At 36.5% G+C, this 19,939-nt stretch overlaps 1 protein-coding gene across 1 annotated transcript in view; it reads left to right on the top strand.

The window, feature by feature from the left end:
- Positions 1-2,061: 2,061 nt before the first annotated feature.
- Positions 2,062-19,939, top strand: part of LOC150076688 (uncharacterized) — a 29,505-nt gene continuing 11,627 nt past the window's right edge. The window contains exons 1-2 of the mRNA XM_090386166.1: positions 2,062-3,210; positions 16,745-16,909. Coding sequence (XP_090242292.1) covers positions 2,202-3,210; positions 16,745-16,909 — 1,174 coding nt within the window. The 5' untranslated portion in view covers positions 2,062-2,201. The remainder of the gene's footprint in view (positions 3,211-16,744; positions 16,910-19,939) is intronic.

Genomic DNA, 19,939 nt, shown 5'->3' on the forward strand with positions numbered 1-19,939 from the left:
CAAGTAGGGAGGAGGGGATGAACCAAACTTTAATCCTTCACCCCCTCCTCACCGCTCCCTGAAATCTAGGACCTGGCTGGAATTTCCCACATTCACAGGAGTTACTGCGTTATTTATAGAACATTTTAGTTACAGAAATATCCGTAGAGATCTTGAAACAAAGTGATACCTCCCAATACGAATTTGAACCCTGCTGGTTACTAATTGTGGAGGGTGAGTCTAAAAAGTTAAGTCTACAGACATGATCCAAAAGATGTTGCAAAATTAAGGAGAGCGATACGAATGAGCTGATGAATCTGTCTCGAGGTCAGCTTTTCCTGTTTGATATATATTTTTTAATTTATAATTTTAGATTATAAGTTTTAAAAAGGAAAGTTTATAATTTCACACTCGATTCTTATTAATTTCAGAAGGTACGAAATTTTCTGCAATATTTGTAGCCACGTGAATTTAGGTCAGACAATAAAACTTGGTTGTTATTTTTTCTTCAATGTAGCTTAATGTTTTTATCAAAACATTTACATATTTTAACGAATAAATGCCACTGAGAATAAGTACCAGTACACTTCTCTACTGGGGAAGCGATACTCGTTCGAGGTATAATGAGATAGGCAACCGGTTGTGAAGGAATTCGCAATATGAGATGTTACGCGATGATGCCACTTCACACAACTTCCGTTGGCTTGCTTTGAATAGAAATGATGCTAATGCACTAACTTATATGACACTAAACTCTTTCTGCTGTATGAGGCTTTTTAGCCCAAAATCCTGCACGTAATTCTGAGTATTTTAAATTTCCCTAGGCTGATTCTGGATTCCCAGAGATGTAAATGTGGGCAATGTTAACCAATAGAAGATATCCTGAAGATCATTGTTAGCTTCCTGTTCCCTACAGTTAAATTCTTTTTTCTACCACTCCTACTTATTTTATTTGATATAGACACGAGAGGTATTAGAACCTATAGTACTCAGTGCCCTGCATGGGTTGAAGGTTGGGAAGATGCTTGTTGACATTAGACTTGAATTTCTGTAGATTTTAATTTCCATTAAATACGTATGAAGGGAGGTTGTTCCATAGGGAAGAAGAAAAAAAGTGGGCTCTGTGAGTTTGGAGTTGTAAATAAAAGGATGCTGAGTTGCTTGCGACATATGTTCGGAGTGGTTTGGAAGAGAAGAGGGGGAGATTATAGAAGCCAGTTCAGAAGAACAGTGTTCATGGAAGTGTCTATAGAAAAGGCAAGTAGAATAAACAGAACGCCTATGAGACAAAGAGTGGAGAGACATAATATTCGATCATGAATTTTTAAAATTCATGGATTGTTTTATTTTATTGTTATAGTTATTATGTTATTCTATTTATTTATTTCATTATAAATACACCATTAGGTTAAAACCCATCATAACAAAAACAATCTAAAATACAGTACAGTATAATTCATAGTAATATCATAGCATAACACATTTTGCGTACAGTATGGTTTCTAGTTAATCTAATGAATGGTTAGAGAGAGGTTTAAAACCAAATCTACACAGTAAATGAAATTATATTTCTTGTCATAGGTTCACTGAACTGTTTTATTTTATTTTGTTTTTTTTACTTTTGCCTTTCAGAATGTTTTCGAAAACGCGGGCGAGAAAATATTTTTACCATATCTTTCAAAATGCCGATGGTGGGTTTGCTAAGACATCTTTTGAATTTTCGGTGCCATTCAATTGAGTTCTTTGAATTTTAGAATTCGCGTAAGACATTCCCATGCTGTTATTGTTCCAGTACGCTGCTCAGGAATGTACTACAAGAGGGAAAGGAGGCGGACAACTATGAATAACCGTGTGAAAGATGTCCCCCGCCCTCCCTCCACAACAGCCTGCTTTCATCGGTCACGGTTGTGGAATATATGCTTATCAACTCCTCTGTGAAAGCGAATATCTTTCGCTGCCGAACGCATAAGCACTACAAAACACCGCTTAACCGCTGCGGAGGAAATTTGTGCGCTAGATGGCGCCGCCAGTTCGCTTAATACCCAATCAGCGACAAGGACGCTCACTGATCGGAGGAGAAGCCAGACGAGACTGGCCTCCACTGGATGTGGCGGTCAGTGTGTCAGTTGTCCATTCATAGGCTGGCCAGCCCCATCTGTGGGAGGGTGCTGTACGCTTGAACTGTTTTCGTTGATCTAGAGGTTGCCGGCTTTTCAGCGGCAATGGTGCTGACGGATGTGGGGGTTGACAGGCAGACGAGGTTCCAGTATATCCTCAGGGAAAGGTGCACAGACATGCTTGGACGTGCTGTGACCGGAGTGAAGAACGCCGACAACGGCGCTATCTTTTCAGTTACTTCCCAACCTCGCATGGAGACCATCAGGGAAAGGTTGTCGCTAAGCAACAGAGATCAGAATTCTGCGGTAAAAAGAGAGTCGTTTCCATCAGTTGCACATCCTCACGCGCCATTTCGCCAAACAGACATGGCAGTGCATCACACAGCTGCCGAGAGGGGAGGAATACAACGAAGTAGTGCCGTTGGACATCCTCCCGTTATAACATGGACAGAAACAGAGATATCAAGAAATAGAGGAGTGTCGAGAATGAGAGAAAGCCATCCTCCTCCTCCTCCTCCTCCAACGGTGGTTGAACCTATGAACAGACGGGTGGAAAGTATTAGAATCAACAGGCACGTGTGTCGAAATTATCCTCCTAGCGTGTCTTTAGCTTCTGTGCATAGCGTTTCGGATAAACGTGGCGAAAAGGTTCAGGTGGGAGCAGCAGGTCTTCAGCCTGGGAATGTAAGAAGGCTGGAAAGGTTAGGGAATGCCAGTGACGTGTGCATAACTCCTAGGAGGACCACAAGAGAAAATATCGAAGAGAGAAGATCTTTGAATCCAGTATGTCGGTCGGAGACATCGACAAGTGTAACTCGGACTCAGGGTCTTCCAGACATCCTCCATTCGCATATTCCTCCTCCGTATGCTTCAGTTCCCAACAGACCAGTTTTTCCTGGTCTTTGCCCTCATTTGAATCGAAGAACGTCTTCCCGAAGTCCGAGAAGATCAAGCAAACAATGCTGCTGGATGATAACACCCCCGAATATTGGCATCAGGGGACTAGTGGCAACTCTCGCAGGTCTCGGACTAGGATCTGCTGCCGTAGGAGCTGTGTTGGGAGTGTTGCAGATAACGGGGTCGGACTTACTTACTGTGTCACTGCTTATGATTGGTAAGTCTTCTTAAACAAAGTTAACATCTCATAAAATTATATGACGAGCCGAATTCGATAAATGTTTTATTTGTTCTTGTTGGTTAAACTTTTTTATAATTCGAACATCATGATAACGATGGTAAGATTCGTGCTATCAACCGTCAAGCAGTCTCTAAATAGTTTTTCAAAATGTCCGCTGTATAGGCTTCATTTCAGTTTTTGAATCGATTTTGATTAATTCCTATTGCTAATTAGAATATTTCTCCTATTTCTAATGATCGAATAAATCTATTTTTATTCATAACTTAGATAACATGAAATATTAATTCGCAGATTATTAATATGATGTTAAAAATAACCATAGGAAACAATTTTGTTTGAGACTTTGTCGGCATGGCATATAAATGGAATAGTAAAATAGTTAAAAAAACAGATTACATTTAACAAGCATGATATATATTAAATTACATCAGAAAATTAATTGCAGTAGATGGATAATGAAGCCACTTTCTGACATTCGATGTAATGCCATGCATCTTTGCTTCCTACGCGTACATAGTTGTCAAGTTTTATTACATATTTCCATGCAATTTGATTCTTGTAGAAGTTCATGCTTAATTGCCTTTAAAGGTACAACGAAATGGTAAAAGGGTTCATTGGGCCATTACTAGGTCGGCTATATTGTTGTTGTTGTTGTTATAATAAGGTTTTAGGAACACCAGCATCTAAGGCCATATTGCTCGTGTATATTATCTGTAAATTGCATGTGTTCTGTGGTCAATTTACTGTTTGCTGGACGAAAAACCCGAGTTTACGGGAGAAAAAAACCATGCTACCCTCGCCTGAGAGCGGCTAACTCGGCCACATTGTGAAAAAGGCCCATAAAAATTCCTCACATCACCGACGGGACTCGAACTCAGGTATTTTCCATCCCGTTTGGGGGAGGACGGCAATTCTACCAACTCTACTACCCACGAGGGCAGTAGGTAAGGATAATGTGTAATTCTAAGGTAACCCGAGTTACAAAACAACGTACACGAAGGCAACTTCGTGTTCATACAGAAGTACAGACTGATTTTTGCATTTATTTTTCTTAGACCCTAAACTGGAGTGCCTACCAAAATGTCCCCGTGCGTTGTATAGATCCTCACAGTGGTAACGAACTTATGTCCAGGCGTGTGGAAAAGGCCTGTGTTTCAGCCCCGTTGTGGTGGAGGGTATGATTTTGGTGGACTTTCCGTTAAAAAATAGATATATAAATAAAAATGTGCCATTGATAAGAATCTATCAAGATTTGCAGTAACGATCTTGCGAATATATATGCGCAAATGTCTGTATAAAAGAAAGGGACTTTAAGGAAAAACTGTGCTCAGTTCTTAATTCGATAATAGTTGAAATATGAAACTTTTTAGACTTTCGTGCTCATGTTTCTATAAGAATTAGGGTATACGACTGACAGTTTGACAGCCTTTCAGTGTTGTAATATAATGTGACTTTTTTATTGTCGGTTATAACTTTTGTACCAATCGCTTCAATTGACTAGTATTAGATTAATAGAAGTCGATGCATGCTATCGATTAAAACATCGAAATCTCTCTAGTGCAATAAAGATCAGAGTACAATGGGTTGACTGTACTAAGAAGCAAACATCGTTTAGTGAAGAAGCTGGACGGCTTCTTCATTCGTTGTTTTCTTCATGAAAGAAAACTTTTACCTCTTTAGTTCTACATCACAGGAAACCATATTTGGACATTATATTTTTTAAAAAAGAATTGCAAGCGAAAAAAATTCCATTACCAGTTCAGAATGCAGTACCTTCATTAGGATCTTGTAAACACGATGGAAAAGAACTCAGGAGCATTTTCGGAGCATTACCTAAGACATTTAATCCTTCGATTTTTGCAGGTCTATGGACAAAGGTAGCAACATAAACATCATTGTTGTAATGAGAAACCTCCATATGTTTCTGAAGGTAACAGCATTCTGGAGAACAGCAAACCGTAGGCAATAAACAATGATTCTTTGAAATTTTCAAGGATGGTTGAATAGAAATAGCCCGCTCAAGATTCAGCAACCAGAGGTGATTTTTTTTTTCAAATGGTACTCGCTATTTTTAACTTCAGAGGTACAATGATTAATCTACGAATTAGCTTTCAGCTACATACTCATTATACTCATTAAAACATCCTTGAATAGTTCTTCTATCCACATCTTATGAACAAGTTTTGGATGGCTAAAAAGATTTTATCCGGTGACAGATAAAATTTCCACAAAAATCCCCACAAAAGTTTGTGGGGATTTTTGTTGGCAGTCGTTTGGCTAGAGGGATCGAAGCTGGTAGTGGACCTTGCCATTCAGAAATATTCCACCAGACACACAACAAAATGTGTGGCGCAAGTTCATAAAATAATAACCAATGATGTGATAGTTTGGTGTTGCTGACATACGACAGTTTTCTTTTTGCATTTCAACAACCCATCCAAAAATGGCTCATTATTGTTATATAAAAACAGCGACAAGCAAATTGACAGTCTCTGGAGTTTGTTGTCGGCTGTGGAACCCCTTTGCTGTTTATATGGTATTTCCAAGCGCCTGACATGTGTGGCTTATCTATTAAAACACTGTAGATGGCGATTATCTCTCGAAGCACTTCAAATGACGCTGAGCCAATTCCTAACCGGAAGTTGCTCTTAGCCGGTAAGATATGTAAATATTTCGGAGAAGATAATGTAAATGAACGAACAGACCAAAAATGTTTCATAAAATTTTAATCAGGTGACTCATCACCTGATTTAAATTTTTTTATCGAACTGCACTTCACACTTTCCGGGCGTCGACTGACTCAGCGTCATTTGAACTTTCGAAGTGCATCGACGGATAATGGCCATTACAATGTTTTACACGGATAATTGTATCTACAGTGGCTTCTATGTATATATTTTTTTAAAATATTAGCCTTCAAAAAAACCGCACGAACATTTTTTTGGGCACCTGATAGCATTCTAACAGTCACAGAAGACGTCTTAAGGATCTCTGGATAAAGCCTAAGCGACCATGATGGAAGAAACTAGCTAGAACTTGTCAAGGATTTTCCACAATACAGAAGATGTGAGAAATATTGAGTTAGCTATGAATATTGGAGGAGAAGGCTTCAGAGGTCCTGTATGTGACATGTTCTTTGGATTATTGAAACATGGATACAGCGTACTTTATTAACTTTTCATACTTATATTGTTTAAATATTGCATTTCCAACTCGTCTAGGAGGTAACCCCACCTCCTTTTCCCATTATTTTAATGGGAAAAGTCATAACAGTAAAGAGTGATTCTCTTTTTCTTAATCTTGTGCTAGACAGCAAAAGTCTCCATTTGAAATGAGGTCGTACTTTCATTTCTCAGACCGAAACTATCTGTCTTGTGCAAGCAGTAATAGCCTGCTTTAAAATGCTGTTCACGAACTGTAGTTGTTTCTGGCATCGAATGAGTATAAGAAAACATATAACGGCAAGTAGAAAAAATATATTTCGTATCCGTTAACATCCTCTAATACATGGAGCAGAAAATAGCATCATATCTAATGGACAGAAAATGAAGTGAGTGATAATGCTCACAGAATAGGAAGAAGATCCCTCTACCCTTTATATGCTGGTTCTGTTCGTGATAAATGACAGTTCGTTTTTAGTTTCGTGAACTTTGCAAGTACTTCATTCTTTTAGAATTGTGGATGGAATTTTAGTTCTAGTTAATAATGGATATATCACTTTGGCCAAATCAAGCGATTTGTACATGTTATTGCTTTTATTTATTGTTAATTATTACTCTTTTAAAGATAACCCCAGGGGCTCACATTTGGTGAGTATGGGCTTGGCACACCCAGGGTCCTGGAGCTGGATATCATTCTTCTCTTTCTTGGTGATTCCCATCTACTTAAATAAATAAATTTTTTGTTTATACTCCTCATGACCAAATGGTGAGAGGAGTTCACAAGATAGACAGAATACAAGAAACAGCACCGTATTCAGCAGTCACGGGCTTGAACCCCGGTCACTCAAGGCACGTGTACTTATGCACCCGCGCGCCTGACCACTAGGCTACGTTTTGATCTCTCTCTCTCTCTCTTTGTTTCTCAGAAATTTTTTTTGGCTGGTGCAGCATATACCTCTGACTTCTTTGCACTATATGGCTAATAATATTAAGTTTTTGAGGAAGATTTTGACCTTTTTCAAATTTCTTTTTGACTCGGTATCTTTTGCAAATGGATTCCGCGATCAAAAAAAGTTGAAAAGCTCTGGCTTATTTGTGTAATCACCATGGCGTCATCCACATTCTTATACTGACCGGTGCTTTTATTCCTTGCACTTAAATTTAATACGTATAAAAATCTATAAGTGAAATGTTTTTGAGATTCATACAGTTATGTAGTGTTTTTTTTTTTTATGAAAAACAATCAATGTCGTTTATCAGAGCATCCAACAAGTTTTAAAGTTATCTGCTGTTTAACTGCATGTTTCTTTGCTATTTTGTGCCCCATTTTTGCATCGTGGTGGGCCTTTTGAAGTTTTCCCTTTCAGTATTTTTATGCTAATGAGCATAGATTTCACAGTTAAAAACATATTTTGCAATTACCAACTGTTAAAGGGTGTTAACTTCCTTCCCTCGGTGTTGCTGATTCAGATCTTTAAGTTTAGCTTGTATCTTAGTCGATTTTTACATATTATATTATTTTCTACTGTTTTATTTATTTATTAAATAGCGGACATTTTTCAAGGACATCGACCTCCTGGACATTTCAGAACCATTAGTACCCATTATATTCAACCGTTGTTATTTTATTGAATCCCGCTTTTAGAATGTTCCTATAAACAGACAACAAATTCTCTATCATCACCAATATCCACAACGACATTTTCCATGTGTACACACTTCAAAAAGAACAAAAAAAAAAAAAACTTGCTAGTTTAATGGATACTGGCATTAATGGCTTAGAGAAGGTACGTCCTCTTACCTTTCTTTTAAAATCTGTAAAATACCTTCTGCTTCCCCTCCCTTCATCTTTTGATAACGTCCCATTCGCTATCACCATGGCGTAGCCTAGCGTTCAAGGATTAGGTCTAAGTTAGGATGGTGCCGTAGCTTGTATGTATTATCGACCCGTGAAAGGCTATGTAGTGGAAAGAGATGTACCACTTTAGCAGTGGAGTGTAACCAGATAACTACACAAGATTTGTGAAGATTCTCCTATTAATAGGTTTGCGCAACAGGCAACTAAACAAATGTAATTGTAATAATAAATTTTGAAAATATGAAGAATAAATGAAACTCGGTTCGTTCTGTCGATAGAATTATCCTGACATTTATTGAGAGTAAACACGGAAATGTTTACAGTTATTACCAATATAATACAATCTGATAAATACAAGAGAAAGTGAATCGGATGAATGCGAGTTAAAAATAATATAATTCTGTATTTTATTCAATTTTGGTAAGAGAATTGAAGTTGCTTGTTTGATATCTAGTTTGTTTTTGTTTTTAAATTTCATTATGCGATGTCATTAATTAAATGTCAAATGTAAACAGGAATGACGAATCCAATAATAAGCGCCATCTGTGTTAAGCTAGTAGTAATGAATAATCGCTGATTCATCTTATCATTGGACAGGTCCACGAAGCTCCCAAGATGAATAAAAATGTTCTTTTTATGGTATTTTTTGTTAACTCACATCTTTCATTTCGTTGTATTCATTAAAAAAAAATAAGTAAAAGAAGAGAAAAGAAAGAAAATTGTATTACTGGAAGAAGTTAAGTAATTCGGTTTGCATTTTTTAAAATGAAACTTATCTGTAACCTTGCTTTCTCTAATTCTTTCTTCACGAAATTTTCTTCGACGATATTAAACTACAAGTGATTTGAAGGATCTTAGATTGCTTTTCTACTTCATTAGTTTTTTTTTTTTTTTATGCTTAAGCTCATTTGTACCATAAAAAAGGGAAAGTGTCACGAGAATCCAGAATAAAGGTGTTTTTTTTTTTTTTATTTTACACCATAAATCATAGAAATACATTAAAATAGTATTGGAAAACACAGTTATATTCGATGCAATGCTTACTTCCAAATGCTTATGATTCTATTGCATGTCAAAGGCCAAAAAACTATAGAAATATATATTTTTTATGTTCGTTTAAAAAAAAAAACACCTTTTTTCTTTCTCTTATGGTTAATCCATTAAAAAAGAACCCAACACAGAGGAAATCAAAATACCACTGATGGTATTTTGATTTGAATATACACGCTTGTATAGTGTGTAGAAATTTTGCTCAAATTTAAATCCCAGGATTTTAGTTTCACTTCTGTACTTCTAGCGAGGCTTATCCTTGCGCTCATTTAATATCAGACCACAGGTCAGAGACATTCTAAACCAGCTGTATTCTTAACATTCACTGCAAATTATCATAATTATTTGCTAATTTTCAAGTTCGTGAACGTCTGAGTGGAGTGTTAGCAGAAAGATTGAGTTTTCAAAAACAGCATTTTGCTTAAGAATTCTGAAACGTTGTAGGACGTCCGACAGCATGGGTCACGGGGGTCATGATTTCATTTTAACCTTTAATATTCGGCCGGAAACACATAGCGTGTGAAAGACGGCCGCAGTTTTTCCTCCGCCTTCCCCTTAGTGCCCTAGAGGAACGCAAGGTAGTCATCAAGCGGAGAGGTAGCGGTCTGGAATGCGACCACTTTTCCCAGGCTTCATCCTTGTCGTGGGCTGGGGGAATGAAGCCGGGGCTACAAGGAAGGAATGTTCCCGCTTTTCACCGGGCCCGTAAGGCTCCATTTCGACCCGTAAGATTAATCTCTGTCTCGGAGCGAGAGGGACGTCTCAAATACCGCAGCTCGACCCTTGACCTTCGGCACGCAGGTTAGTGAATGAAGCGGAATCTATCGCGGTCGTTTGTTCTTTGTGTCCTCAGGCAGCAGAGAACAACTCTCCCACAGACAGTCGAAACTCCACCTCTACTACAGTCCCCCGATCTCCCACCACGAATGACACAAACACCAGAATGTTTACTTCTGTATAGAAAGAGGAACGGTTGGAAAAAGGGAAGGAGAAAGCTCTGTTATACAGCTTAGGCTCCGTTTGCCTACTTACTAGGATTCTATCGCGTTTGCAGGATTATGTGACTGCACGTGGTGCAGTGTGCGGACAGTTATTGTACAAGACTATGATATCTACCTGGGGATCCGAAACCATGTCACTGGATTTTCTTCTATTGTAAGCGGTTTCCCATTGACCCCTGAGGAGACCCCAATTGTTATTTCTTCGTGGGCATTCATTGCCATTAACGGGTTTGTGTGATTTGTCCTTCCTCTTATCTTTGAAACGGTCACGACTGTTTGTTTGCCTTTCATCTTGAGAAGGTCTTTTGTAATCCACCGTATACTGTGTGTACCCATGTTTTCAATCTTTTCTTGAAGAAAATATTAACTCATAATTCACCAATAAATCATTAAGAAATATTCATTACCAAATATTCTTCAGAAAATTACCGTAATTTTCTAAAGTACAATGTAAAATATATTCTGAGTTAACGACTTCATCGATAAAGGGAGTTCAAGATACAGGAACAGATGGAAAAGATCTGAAACTAATTGCATTCATAAGAATTAAAAATCATACATCAGCAAAAATTAAAATAGAAAAGAGTTCGAACAGAAAAAAAAAAAAGGATGCTTCACCATGTATTTTCACTCTGTACACAGAAATGATATCTAGAGAGAGATCTTCACCAGAACGTAGTTGGATGAAATACTTATAAGTAATCTACAGTATGCTGATGATACTTCTTTGATGTTGGTCAATGTTTTAAATATAAAGGGGAAAGAATAGGAACTTAACATAAATGTAAAGGAAAGTGATGGTCATCGTCAAAGGAAAAAATATTGATGGTTTCGGTAAACACACTAAATAGAAGGAAAATAATATGTAAGACACTTAATGGAAAAACGCGATACACAGAAATTATTAATAAAGGAAAAATAGCAGGAAAAAGAAGAAGACGATGCTCCAGATAGTTAAGGATATGGAATGTGATGTAATGGACTGGGCTCAAATACAAAGAACTTGCAAGGTTGTTAGAGAAGAGTAGATATCCTTGGTAGCCAACCTCCTGAAAGGAGATGCACATGAATAGATTGCAATTCTATTATGTATCGTATCCATATTCCCTCCTTCTTGTGTTAAATCAATAATAATTTATTCTGAGCTTTAAAATATTTCTTCACGGCATGATGTGTAGATAAATTGTGTTGTTTGAAGATAATAAAGATTCAAAACGTACGCTGGTAATATTATGTTTATTTCCGAATTGGAAATATGTACATAATGGGGTCAAACGTTTCGTGGTATTTTCTTACAACTTCTTCAATGATATTGCAAAGACAGCTTATCATCGTCACAAAAGGTCACTTCGTTCTAACGATCTTTTTCATGCCCACTTTTTGTGAAATATTGCAAAGATAGCTGTCACTGAAGAAGTGACCAGAAAATATCACGAAACGCTTGACTCCCTCCCTTCCACTTGACTGTATTATGTCATTCAGTTAGAATCATCAAATATAAATATTAAAATTTTTTGTCATATTAGGATTATTCGATAATAACTTCATCTACCCATGTGTAGTATGTTCAAAACTGCGTCTTCTCTGGTCAGTTTGCCTGTTTTGCTGGATGAAAAACTTGGGTTTCCGCGAGGAAACCTTGCTGTCCTCACCTAACCCAACTAACTCAGCCAAGGAATGAAGGTAAAAAAAAAAGTGTTTGGAGAAGCCTTCACCAGAATCTTCCCTTGTTCAGAACTAAACCCTACAGAGTTTAGGAACAGATTTCGCTACGACCAAAGATATCTTTCTAACCAATAAAACTCAACGGCACTCTTTATGCTGAAAAAGTTCATCTCGGTTTCAATGGCCAGGTCAAGAGACAGAATGACAATATACTGACTGAAGAATTTCGAAAGCTCGCGCTATTTTCTTGCCAGTTGTAGCGCTCTGAAATATTCTGATGATGATTCACACTTTTAAGTTTAAAAATTCTCGGATTTCTGTACCGAGCCAGACTCGATTGTATAATTAGAGAGGGTCGCAGAAAATTGTTTTAATATTCGTGGATCGCAAGGTGAAAACAATGACAAAGACATTTTCTGAATTTCAGCTCCTTCCCATTGGAACAGTTTGTGATATTTAGATATTTTGAAAATGTCCAAATATTGTGATCCCAGAACCTTTTCAAAAAAAAAAAAAAAAAAGCGTATTTTAAAGGAGAATTTACATTTAACCAAGTCGGTGATGACAGTAAAAATATAAACGTTAATAAAATTAGAATGGGTTTATTTAAGCTGATTCGTGTTGATAAATTTATTTCTCTCTCGCTCTATGTTAGGGTGTTAATTAAGTCTTCTGATGCAGTTATATCAGTAACTGCCTGTAGCGATGTAATTAATGATGCACATTTGACTAACACGGTTGTAATTAAGGCTTTTGAATTGCTCCAAATGTCAGGATGTTAGGTGCGTTCGTTTATTCCAGCCTGTAAGCTCAAATAACTGATTTAATTATAATTGTTAGCTCCGAAATTATATTTTTTTGTGAAAATATATGCATCGTAATCATGGGCACCGGCAGGATATTTTGCAAGGTGGTGCATGTGGGAATAAATGTTTTGTTCACCAAATTTTCGAATGCATGCAATATTTTAAAATTCCCGAGTTACCCTGAGAGAGAGAAAAGGAGAGGGAGAGAGAGAGAGAGAGAGAGAGAGAGAGAGAGAGAGAGAGTCAAAAGGAATCACCAAGAATGAGAAGAATGATGATATCCAGCTCAGGATCCTGGGTGTGCCAAGCCCATACTCACCAGATGTGTTTGAGATTCATTAATTTAATAATAATAATTATTGTATTAAAAGTATTGTTATTGAAATTTTACTAATTTAACAATAATTAGTATCAATAGACTTCGTTAAGTCTTGAAGAACACTAATTAAAGCAAAATTGGCAAAATTAAAATACAATTTGATTTATTCGTTAAATATATTTTACACTGTTAAAAAAAAGTGTTAAATTATTAAAATTCTTTAAAAAGGGTATTTTCCCTACCACACTACTATCATGAATTAAAGCCACTGGCTAACTGCGCAGGAAAGGATTTAGGTTTCAGGGATTTGAAGGGGGCCCTCCTGGCATCTTTCCAAGGAGGGTGGCGTTCAATTTAATTATCAAAGTTTGAGGCTGACTATGCGTTGGGTGGTTGTGAGGTGAGAATTGTATAGCAGATTTTTTGTTCTGGGATGGGGAAGGATGCGCAGGGAAAATAAGTACGTGTACAGTATTTATGAAATGGGCATAACGTATTCACATGATATTTGGTACAAATGTAGAAGAATAAAGAAAAGGATAATTAAAATTTGGAAATGATCGGAGTTGCTGTTCCAAATTTATCTAACTATTTCTATGGGAAAGGGAGAACTGAGGGCTGTGGAATCGGAATTGGATCTAAAACGTCCACGGCTGAAACTGGCATCTATCTGATTTTTTGAGAGGACCGAGTTCACTCTCTTTAAAAGAGGGCGAAAAATCTTGAGTTCCTTTTGTCATCTTATGGCGAGCTCTTGGTACACTACATTACATTATTTTCATAACTGTCTCAGCATGAACAGACATGAAGACATGCAAAGTGCATCCAAATTAGCAAATTAGACTGAGACTGTTGAAAATGTTCTGACCACATGCTGGTGCACTATACGCGATGCACCAGAGTTCTCCAAAAACAACCAGGAAAAAAAAAAAAAAAAAAAAAAAGGAAACAAAAACTATTTTCGCTACACCTTCTCTATATGTGTGAAATAATAGGATAAATATGGCGAGGTTTGTATTCCAAATAGTGTCTTACAGTGCCGATCAGAAAATATTTCCAGTTTGAATTTCACGTTTCGCCATGCAGAAAATATTTCGTGCGCATTGTCAACGTTCGTGACATCTTCTACAGACAGTACGAATATTTACAGTTTTATCAGACAGGTTGAAGAAACAGGAAGTGTTTGTGATCAGCAGGAAGGTCATTCATGTCGCTGTGCAGTTCGTCCTAATGAAGTAATGAATGAAGCAGAAGCGGCAAATTTGAGAAGTCGAAAAGAAACGAGATAGAGACTCGTAGCTTATGAAATTTGTTGTTATTTTATTATTATTTATTATTATTATTTTTTTGTGATGTTGTAGTCAGATGCAGTGTTAATATCTATACTGCATACTCCCAGGTGATTCACGCTGAGACAAGAAAATAATAAATTTCTTTTATTTTCCAACTTTTTCTCAGGTTTGCATCAGCAAAACAGATACATTAACAGCAAACGGAGCCGTTTAAAGAAATACAGTACATCACTGTTTGTTGCTGGGATGTAAAATTCCGATCTGTAGATTGAAACGTAACGTTATATTGCAGGCAGTTTGTGTGAGCGTCGAGAAACAGCCGGAGTGAGGGGAAAACGAGAGCAGTAATAACGATCATTTCATTCCTGCCGTAAAATTGTGGAGCCCATAAACAAGGCCGTAACCGTTGATCGTGGCGCAGTCAATTGCCAAGATCAGTAGAAAGTGCCATAACGTTCCCATTTAGTTCACCAGCAAGCTAATTGGTCGCGGCCGTCTCTCTTCCCACTGGGGCGATTCACCAAAGACGAACTTCAAGTCAGGTGTGTGCTGATAACGGTCTCAAACGAACACTCCAGGGGTTCGGTGCCGTGAGAGGGAAGGCAGGGAGGAGAGGTTAAAAATCCTTCCACGTACTTCACCCTTACCAGTAATTAGGGTTGAGAGGACAGGAGTGGTGGGAACGTACTCGAGTCGTTCGTATGATTTAGCTAGCTCTTTCTTTAGTTGTCTGTGATTTTTTGAGGATGGGGAGCAAATCATACTCATAGTGGCTTTAAATCAAGGCCAGCCTCCTCATTAGCTGTGAGAAAAATTTGCTTTATTGTTAATGGAAATGTTTTGAGTGATGGCAAACATCATCGGACTAAGGCTATTACGTCCCTGAGTCCCTTACGACTCAGGTCCGTTAAATCAAGGGTCTGCTGTAGTGTAAATAACTTAAATGAATTTCAAATAGCTTAAATTCCTAGTTTTCCCTTTCCCTTCCTTCTTCAAATAGGATCGCCTCCTACTTATCGTAACAGCACTCTGGAAGAACTTAGAATCCATACTCGTAACTTAGAATTTATATAGACATTGTAAATGGTATATAAACACTGCCATACCAAAATATTTGAAAATCGTACATCCCAATATGCGAGTATTCCTATCGAATTGAAATGTAATAGTATGTGACTAAATGATGTTATATATGAAAATGAATAATTATAAGTAGAGCTGCATGGCCTAGGTGTCATTAAGGCTTTTACTATGAAAAAAGTAAGCGTGTTCATGACAGGCTAAATTGTTGGCGCTCATTCAATGGAGTATTCTTTCTAGGAATGCTCCACTGCACGAGTAAAAACTGGAGTATCCCTTCTGGGAATTTCGATGTCTACCTCCGAGAGACACGGACACGGAGGAAAAAAAAACACAAAGCAATGGCTCTAAAGAAGTATATGCCAGCACTGTATAAATAAATAAATTATTATTTACCTTATATTCTGGGACGACCGCCTAAGTCAGAGGAGTTCTCAACACTACATATGTTGAATGTAGTATTTTTTCCATCTCCCCCACATTCCTCTGATTTAAATCGAATTTAAAATCAAATCATTTGGAACGACGTATCTGAAAGTGACAACGGCTGTCGACGAATGTAGGAAACTTAATTCTTCCCTGGTAGAATCAATGCCAAGGATAACTGCTAGTGATGGAGGCGTTGCTATTTCAATGGCATTCACTTCAGGATCTGTAAATCAAATCAAATAGTATTTGTTTATCATTAAGTATAATTTTTTTTTGTATGGAATCTAGATTTCTGTAATAACCATTGTTATAACGGGTGAATATTAAGATAGTCTATTTAGCTGCTAACTAAATCACTATGCATTAAAGCTTGTATAGCTGAATAAATTAGGGCACTATACATTAAACCTTAATGTACAGTGATTTAGTTAATAGCTAAATAAACTATATTAATATTCATGTGGCATAAGGGTGGTCATTATAGATAGATGCTATAACCTTGTTTCTGTCACCAAATATTAACGTTCCATTTGTTAACATTTTTCAATTCAAGCATTTGGCATTAGCCAATATTCACATTTTATTTCTGACTCCATAATTTGCCTTTTAAAGACTGCGCAATTACTATATCAATCTACCAAAATAAAGCGTTTTTAAACGATACACTCCTGATGAGGAGACACATCTGTGAATTGCAGGCAGAGACCACACAATCAATATTTCACGAAACCGTGCTCTGTTTGTAAGAAAAGAGGTCGAAGTGAAAACCACTTCGCTGCAATCGCGATTTTATTACCCGTGGGAGAGTAAAGTCGTTCGTTAATTTTTTTGTTTATTTTTGTCTTGCAGGTGTGGGGATAGTCCTTGTTACAGCAAGCGGTATAGCTTGGCGGATGACCTCTCGTGATGCACCACCATGTCAAGCTTCCGGGCAGAGGGAGACCACCCAGGATGGAAACCGTCCTTACGTACCTCGAGTTCCCCAATATCCACGTTTTCAGCATCCCTTCACAGGTGAGTCATAGAATCGAAAGTGTACAAAGTAGTAGAAACGTATGAAAAGAATTCTATGGGTTATGGTGACTTAGTATCAATTTCTCTATATAACTTATGCATGTCCTCTCTTTAGCTTTCTACTACGCAGCGCAATATTTTAGATTAAGTCTGTTTTTATTGCAGACATTTTTATATTTTGATATCTGATTAAAGAACTAAGTAGGTGGCGCATTACATTTAGCATGCATACTCTAAGCATAATTTCAAAGTCTCCACATAAAAGATGGCCGCGCTGTTAAGTGACCTATTTTCCCTTTCTGCTTTTTTTAAAAATTATCCGTTATTACGAGTGGTTACCGTGTTTAGATCAGAACACAGTAACTGAATATCAACATGCTTATGCATTGATTCAAACAGGGCCACAAAAGATGGAAACCGTCTTGTTAGAAACAGTAACTATGAAGCCTAAACTAACCAGTAAATATGAAACAGTAAACTAAAACTAAAATTAAGTTTACTGTTTTTTTTTTCATATTTTTAAATTTTTTCCCTCTTAATCCCCTATTTCTACAGGGTCTTGCCGCAGTTGGAAAAACTTTCCAGGAATGTATCCCAGCAGTTGGCGATGAATTTCTATATTAAATTAACAAGTTGTCAGAAATGATAATGATATGAGCTTATATAAGAAGCTCTCATTTCCTCGTTATTAACCAGCCTTGAGGGAGAAACCTTAATATTTAGGGAACTGTGACATAAAGACTGTTCGATCAACCTTTATTTTATTTTATTTATTTATTATTTTATTTACACTGTGGCAATTATTTCCTCGGGAAAAATCATGCCAATATTGCAACGTATACAGAATTTACCACATAACATAGAAATAAAAGTACTTATTATATTGTGCTTTTAGGTACTGTTTCTTGGATTTAATCACCTTTGAAATGGAAATACAAACAAAATAGCAGGATATGATTAAAAATAAAAATAAAAAAGCAAAATGAAAATAAGAGACTTTTCCTCGAGATATTTTCGCATGCCTTGTATACTGTGCAGCGTGTTCCATTTCCTGGCAATTTCAACTTTCCTCCTACATATCTTTAAGTGAATATTGATAGAAGCATGCTATTTTGTCTTTATGACAGAGATTTTCCATTTTATGGGTGCTACAGTAAATAGCAGCGCAGTTTAATGGAACCGCTGATTTTTTTTTTTTTTTTTTTTTGTATTTTTTCTCTTTATATAAAGTTACATTAGGTATTCTAATATTCATGGAACACATTCGAAAAGCAAGAAGTCCTTCCCTGAAAATTAAGCAAATAAATAATAAAAAATCAAATAAAATAAAACTCTGCCCTTTTTTTTATCCACCATAAATAGCAGAATAACGCGTGCTGAATTTATTATTGTTTTTATTGAAGCATTTTTGCTTTATTACTATCAGCTTTCATGGTACTTTGTTGAATGAAAACGATGAAACTATTAAAAGTAAATAATTACGGTAAAAAAAAAAATAATAACAAATAAATATATAAATAACTACCCATGAATCAAAATTTTTATGGAGAAGAAGAAAGTTGCGCCCTGCTATGATTTAAGAAAACATTTCAAGATCATTTTCTTCTACTTAACAAATGATTAATAGATTCGAATTATTAATTTATTACATAGTAATAAATTAATAATTCGGGACTTTGAATTTTAATATTGTTTGTAGAAAGTACCCTCCTCATTATAAATTCTAGAAGTTAATCTACAGGGTGTCCGAAAGATCTGGAACCAATGGGATTTACACTACGTGTGCTTATTCTCATTTACAATATGTGTTCAACGTTTCACCCCTGACGTGTGTTCAACCCTGTCCACCCTGATATATGTTCAACGTGTTCATCCTGATGCCATTTTTCACCTGTAAAGAAAAACACATTTTCATCATTGGTTCCTGACTCTTCGGACACTTTGTATTTAATTAACTTTACGATCTTTAAAAATGAACTAATAATAAATAAAGGAAAGTTTAAATTGGGCCAGCAATTCAAGGAATTTGATGAGAGTAAGCTAATAGAAGCCTTTGCTAAATTTGTTGACAAATAATACAATTTCTTATTTTATATAAGTTCCATCTTTCAATAAAACGTTCTGGAAGTAAATTGCGTTCTAAATTATTATAGAATAATAATATTTATTAATATTTATCGTCGCTTATACAAATCTTTAAATTTTAAATACTTTCTATGCTTTTCCACGACTTTTTTTTTTTATCTTTTGATTAATTCTCCTTTCCATCATGGCTTCAGAAAATTAAATTGTTAAGAAAAACCTGCACACTCTTAACACTGTGCTCTAGTGCTCCTCTCGTAATTTGATAAAGTATTTTCTCCCTTTCAAGAAGATTAGTTTATTGGCGAATCTCCACTAGTTTAGAAACTTAATTTGTTGGATAGTGACATTGTCAGTAGAAAGCCCAATCCAAATAAATACAGTACTGTATATATAAGATACCGTTTCAGTGATACAGTATTTTGTTTATTGATTTCCACATTCTTCATATTAGTGATCAAAATGTCTTTTCACAGATGAAGTTTTTCAGCAAAGATTAGCGATCTAAACCGCTTAAATGTATCTGATTTATTGCAATCGATAAAGTAACTACAACAAGAGAACAACGAATTTTTAATGTACGCGGGTACGCACATTCCAAGATCGATTACGCAATGTGCGCATCCGCGTACATTGCATAATTGATCTCGAGTAATTTCTGAAACCAATCAGTCACATACCTACAGCCAGTTCTGAAACCAGTCCACGCCAACTGAATCGAATTTGCATTTGAAATGGATCCGATACATTTTAGACAAAGGGGAGCGCAGCATTCTGGGAAGAGGGAATAACAGGGGATAAAACAAGGGAGATAAAATCCGACGGCGAAGTAGCAACATATGAAAATTGTTCTGTTCACAGATAATGCAGAAGCATAATATGCACGAACATGCTTTTGGGAGTAATTATCCCAAATACCCTTCCTACTATGTTCACCCTTGAATAATT

The sequence above is a fragment of the Mastigoproctus giganteus genome, chromosome 12, assembly GCF_048544385.1.
Source record: "Mastigoproctus giganteus isolate SK-2022 chromosome 12, ASM4854438v1, whole genome shotgun sequence".
Taxonomy (NCBI): domain Eukaryota; kingdom Metazoa; phylum Arthropoda; class Arachnida; order Uropygi; family Thelyphonidae; genus Mastigoproctus; species Mastigoproctus giganteus.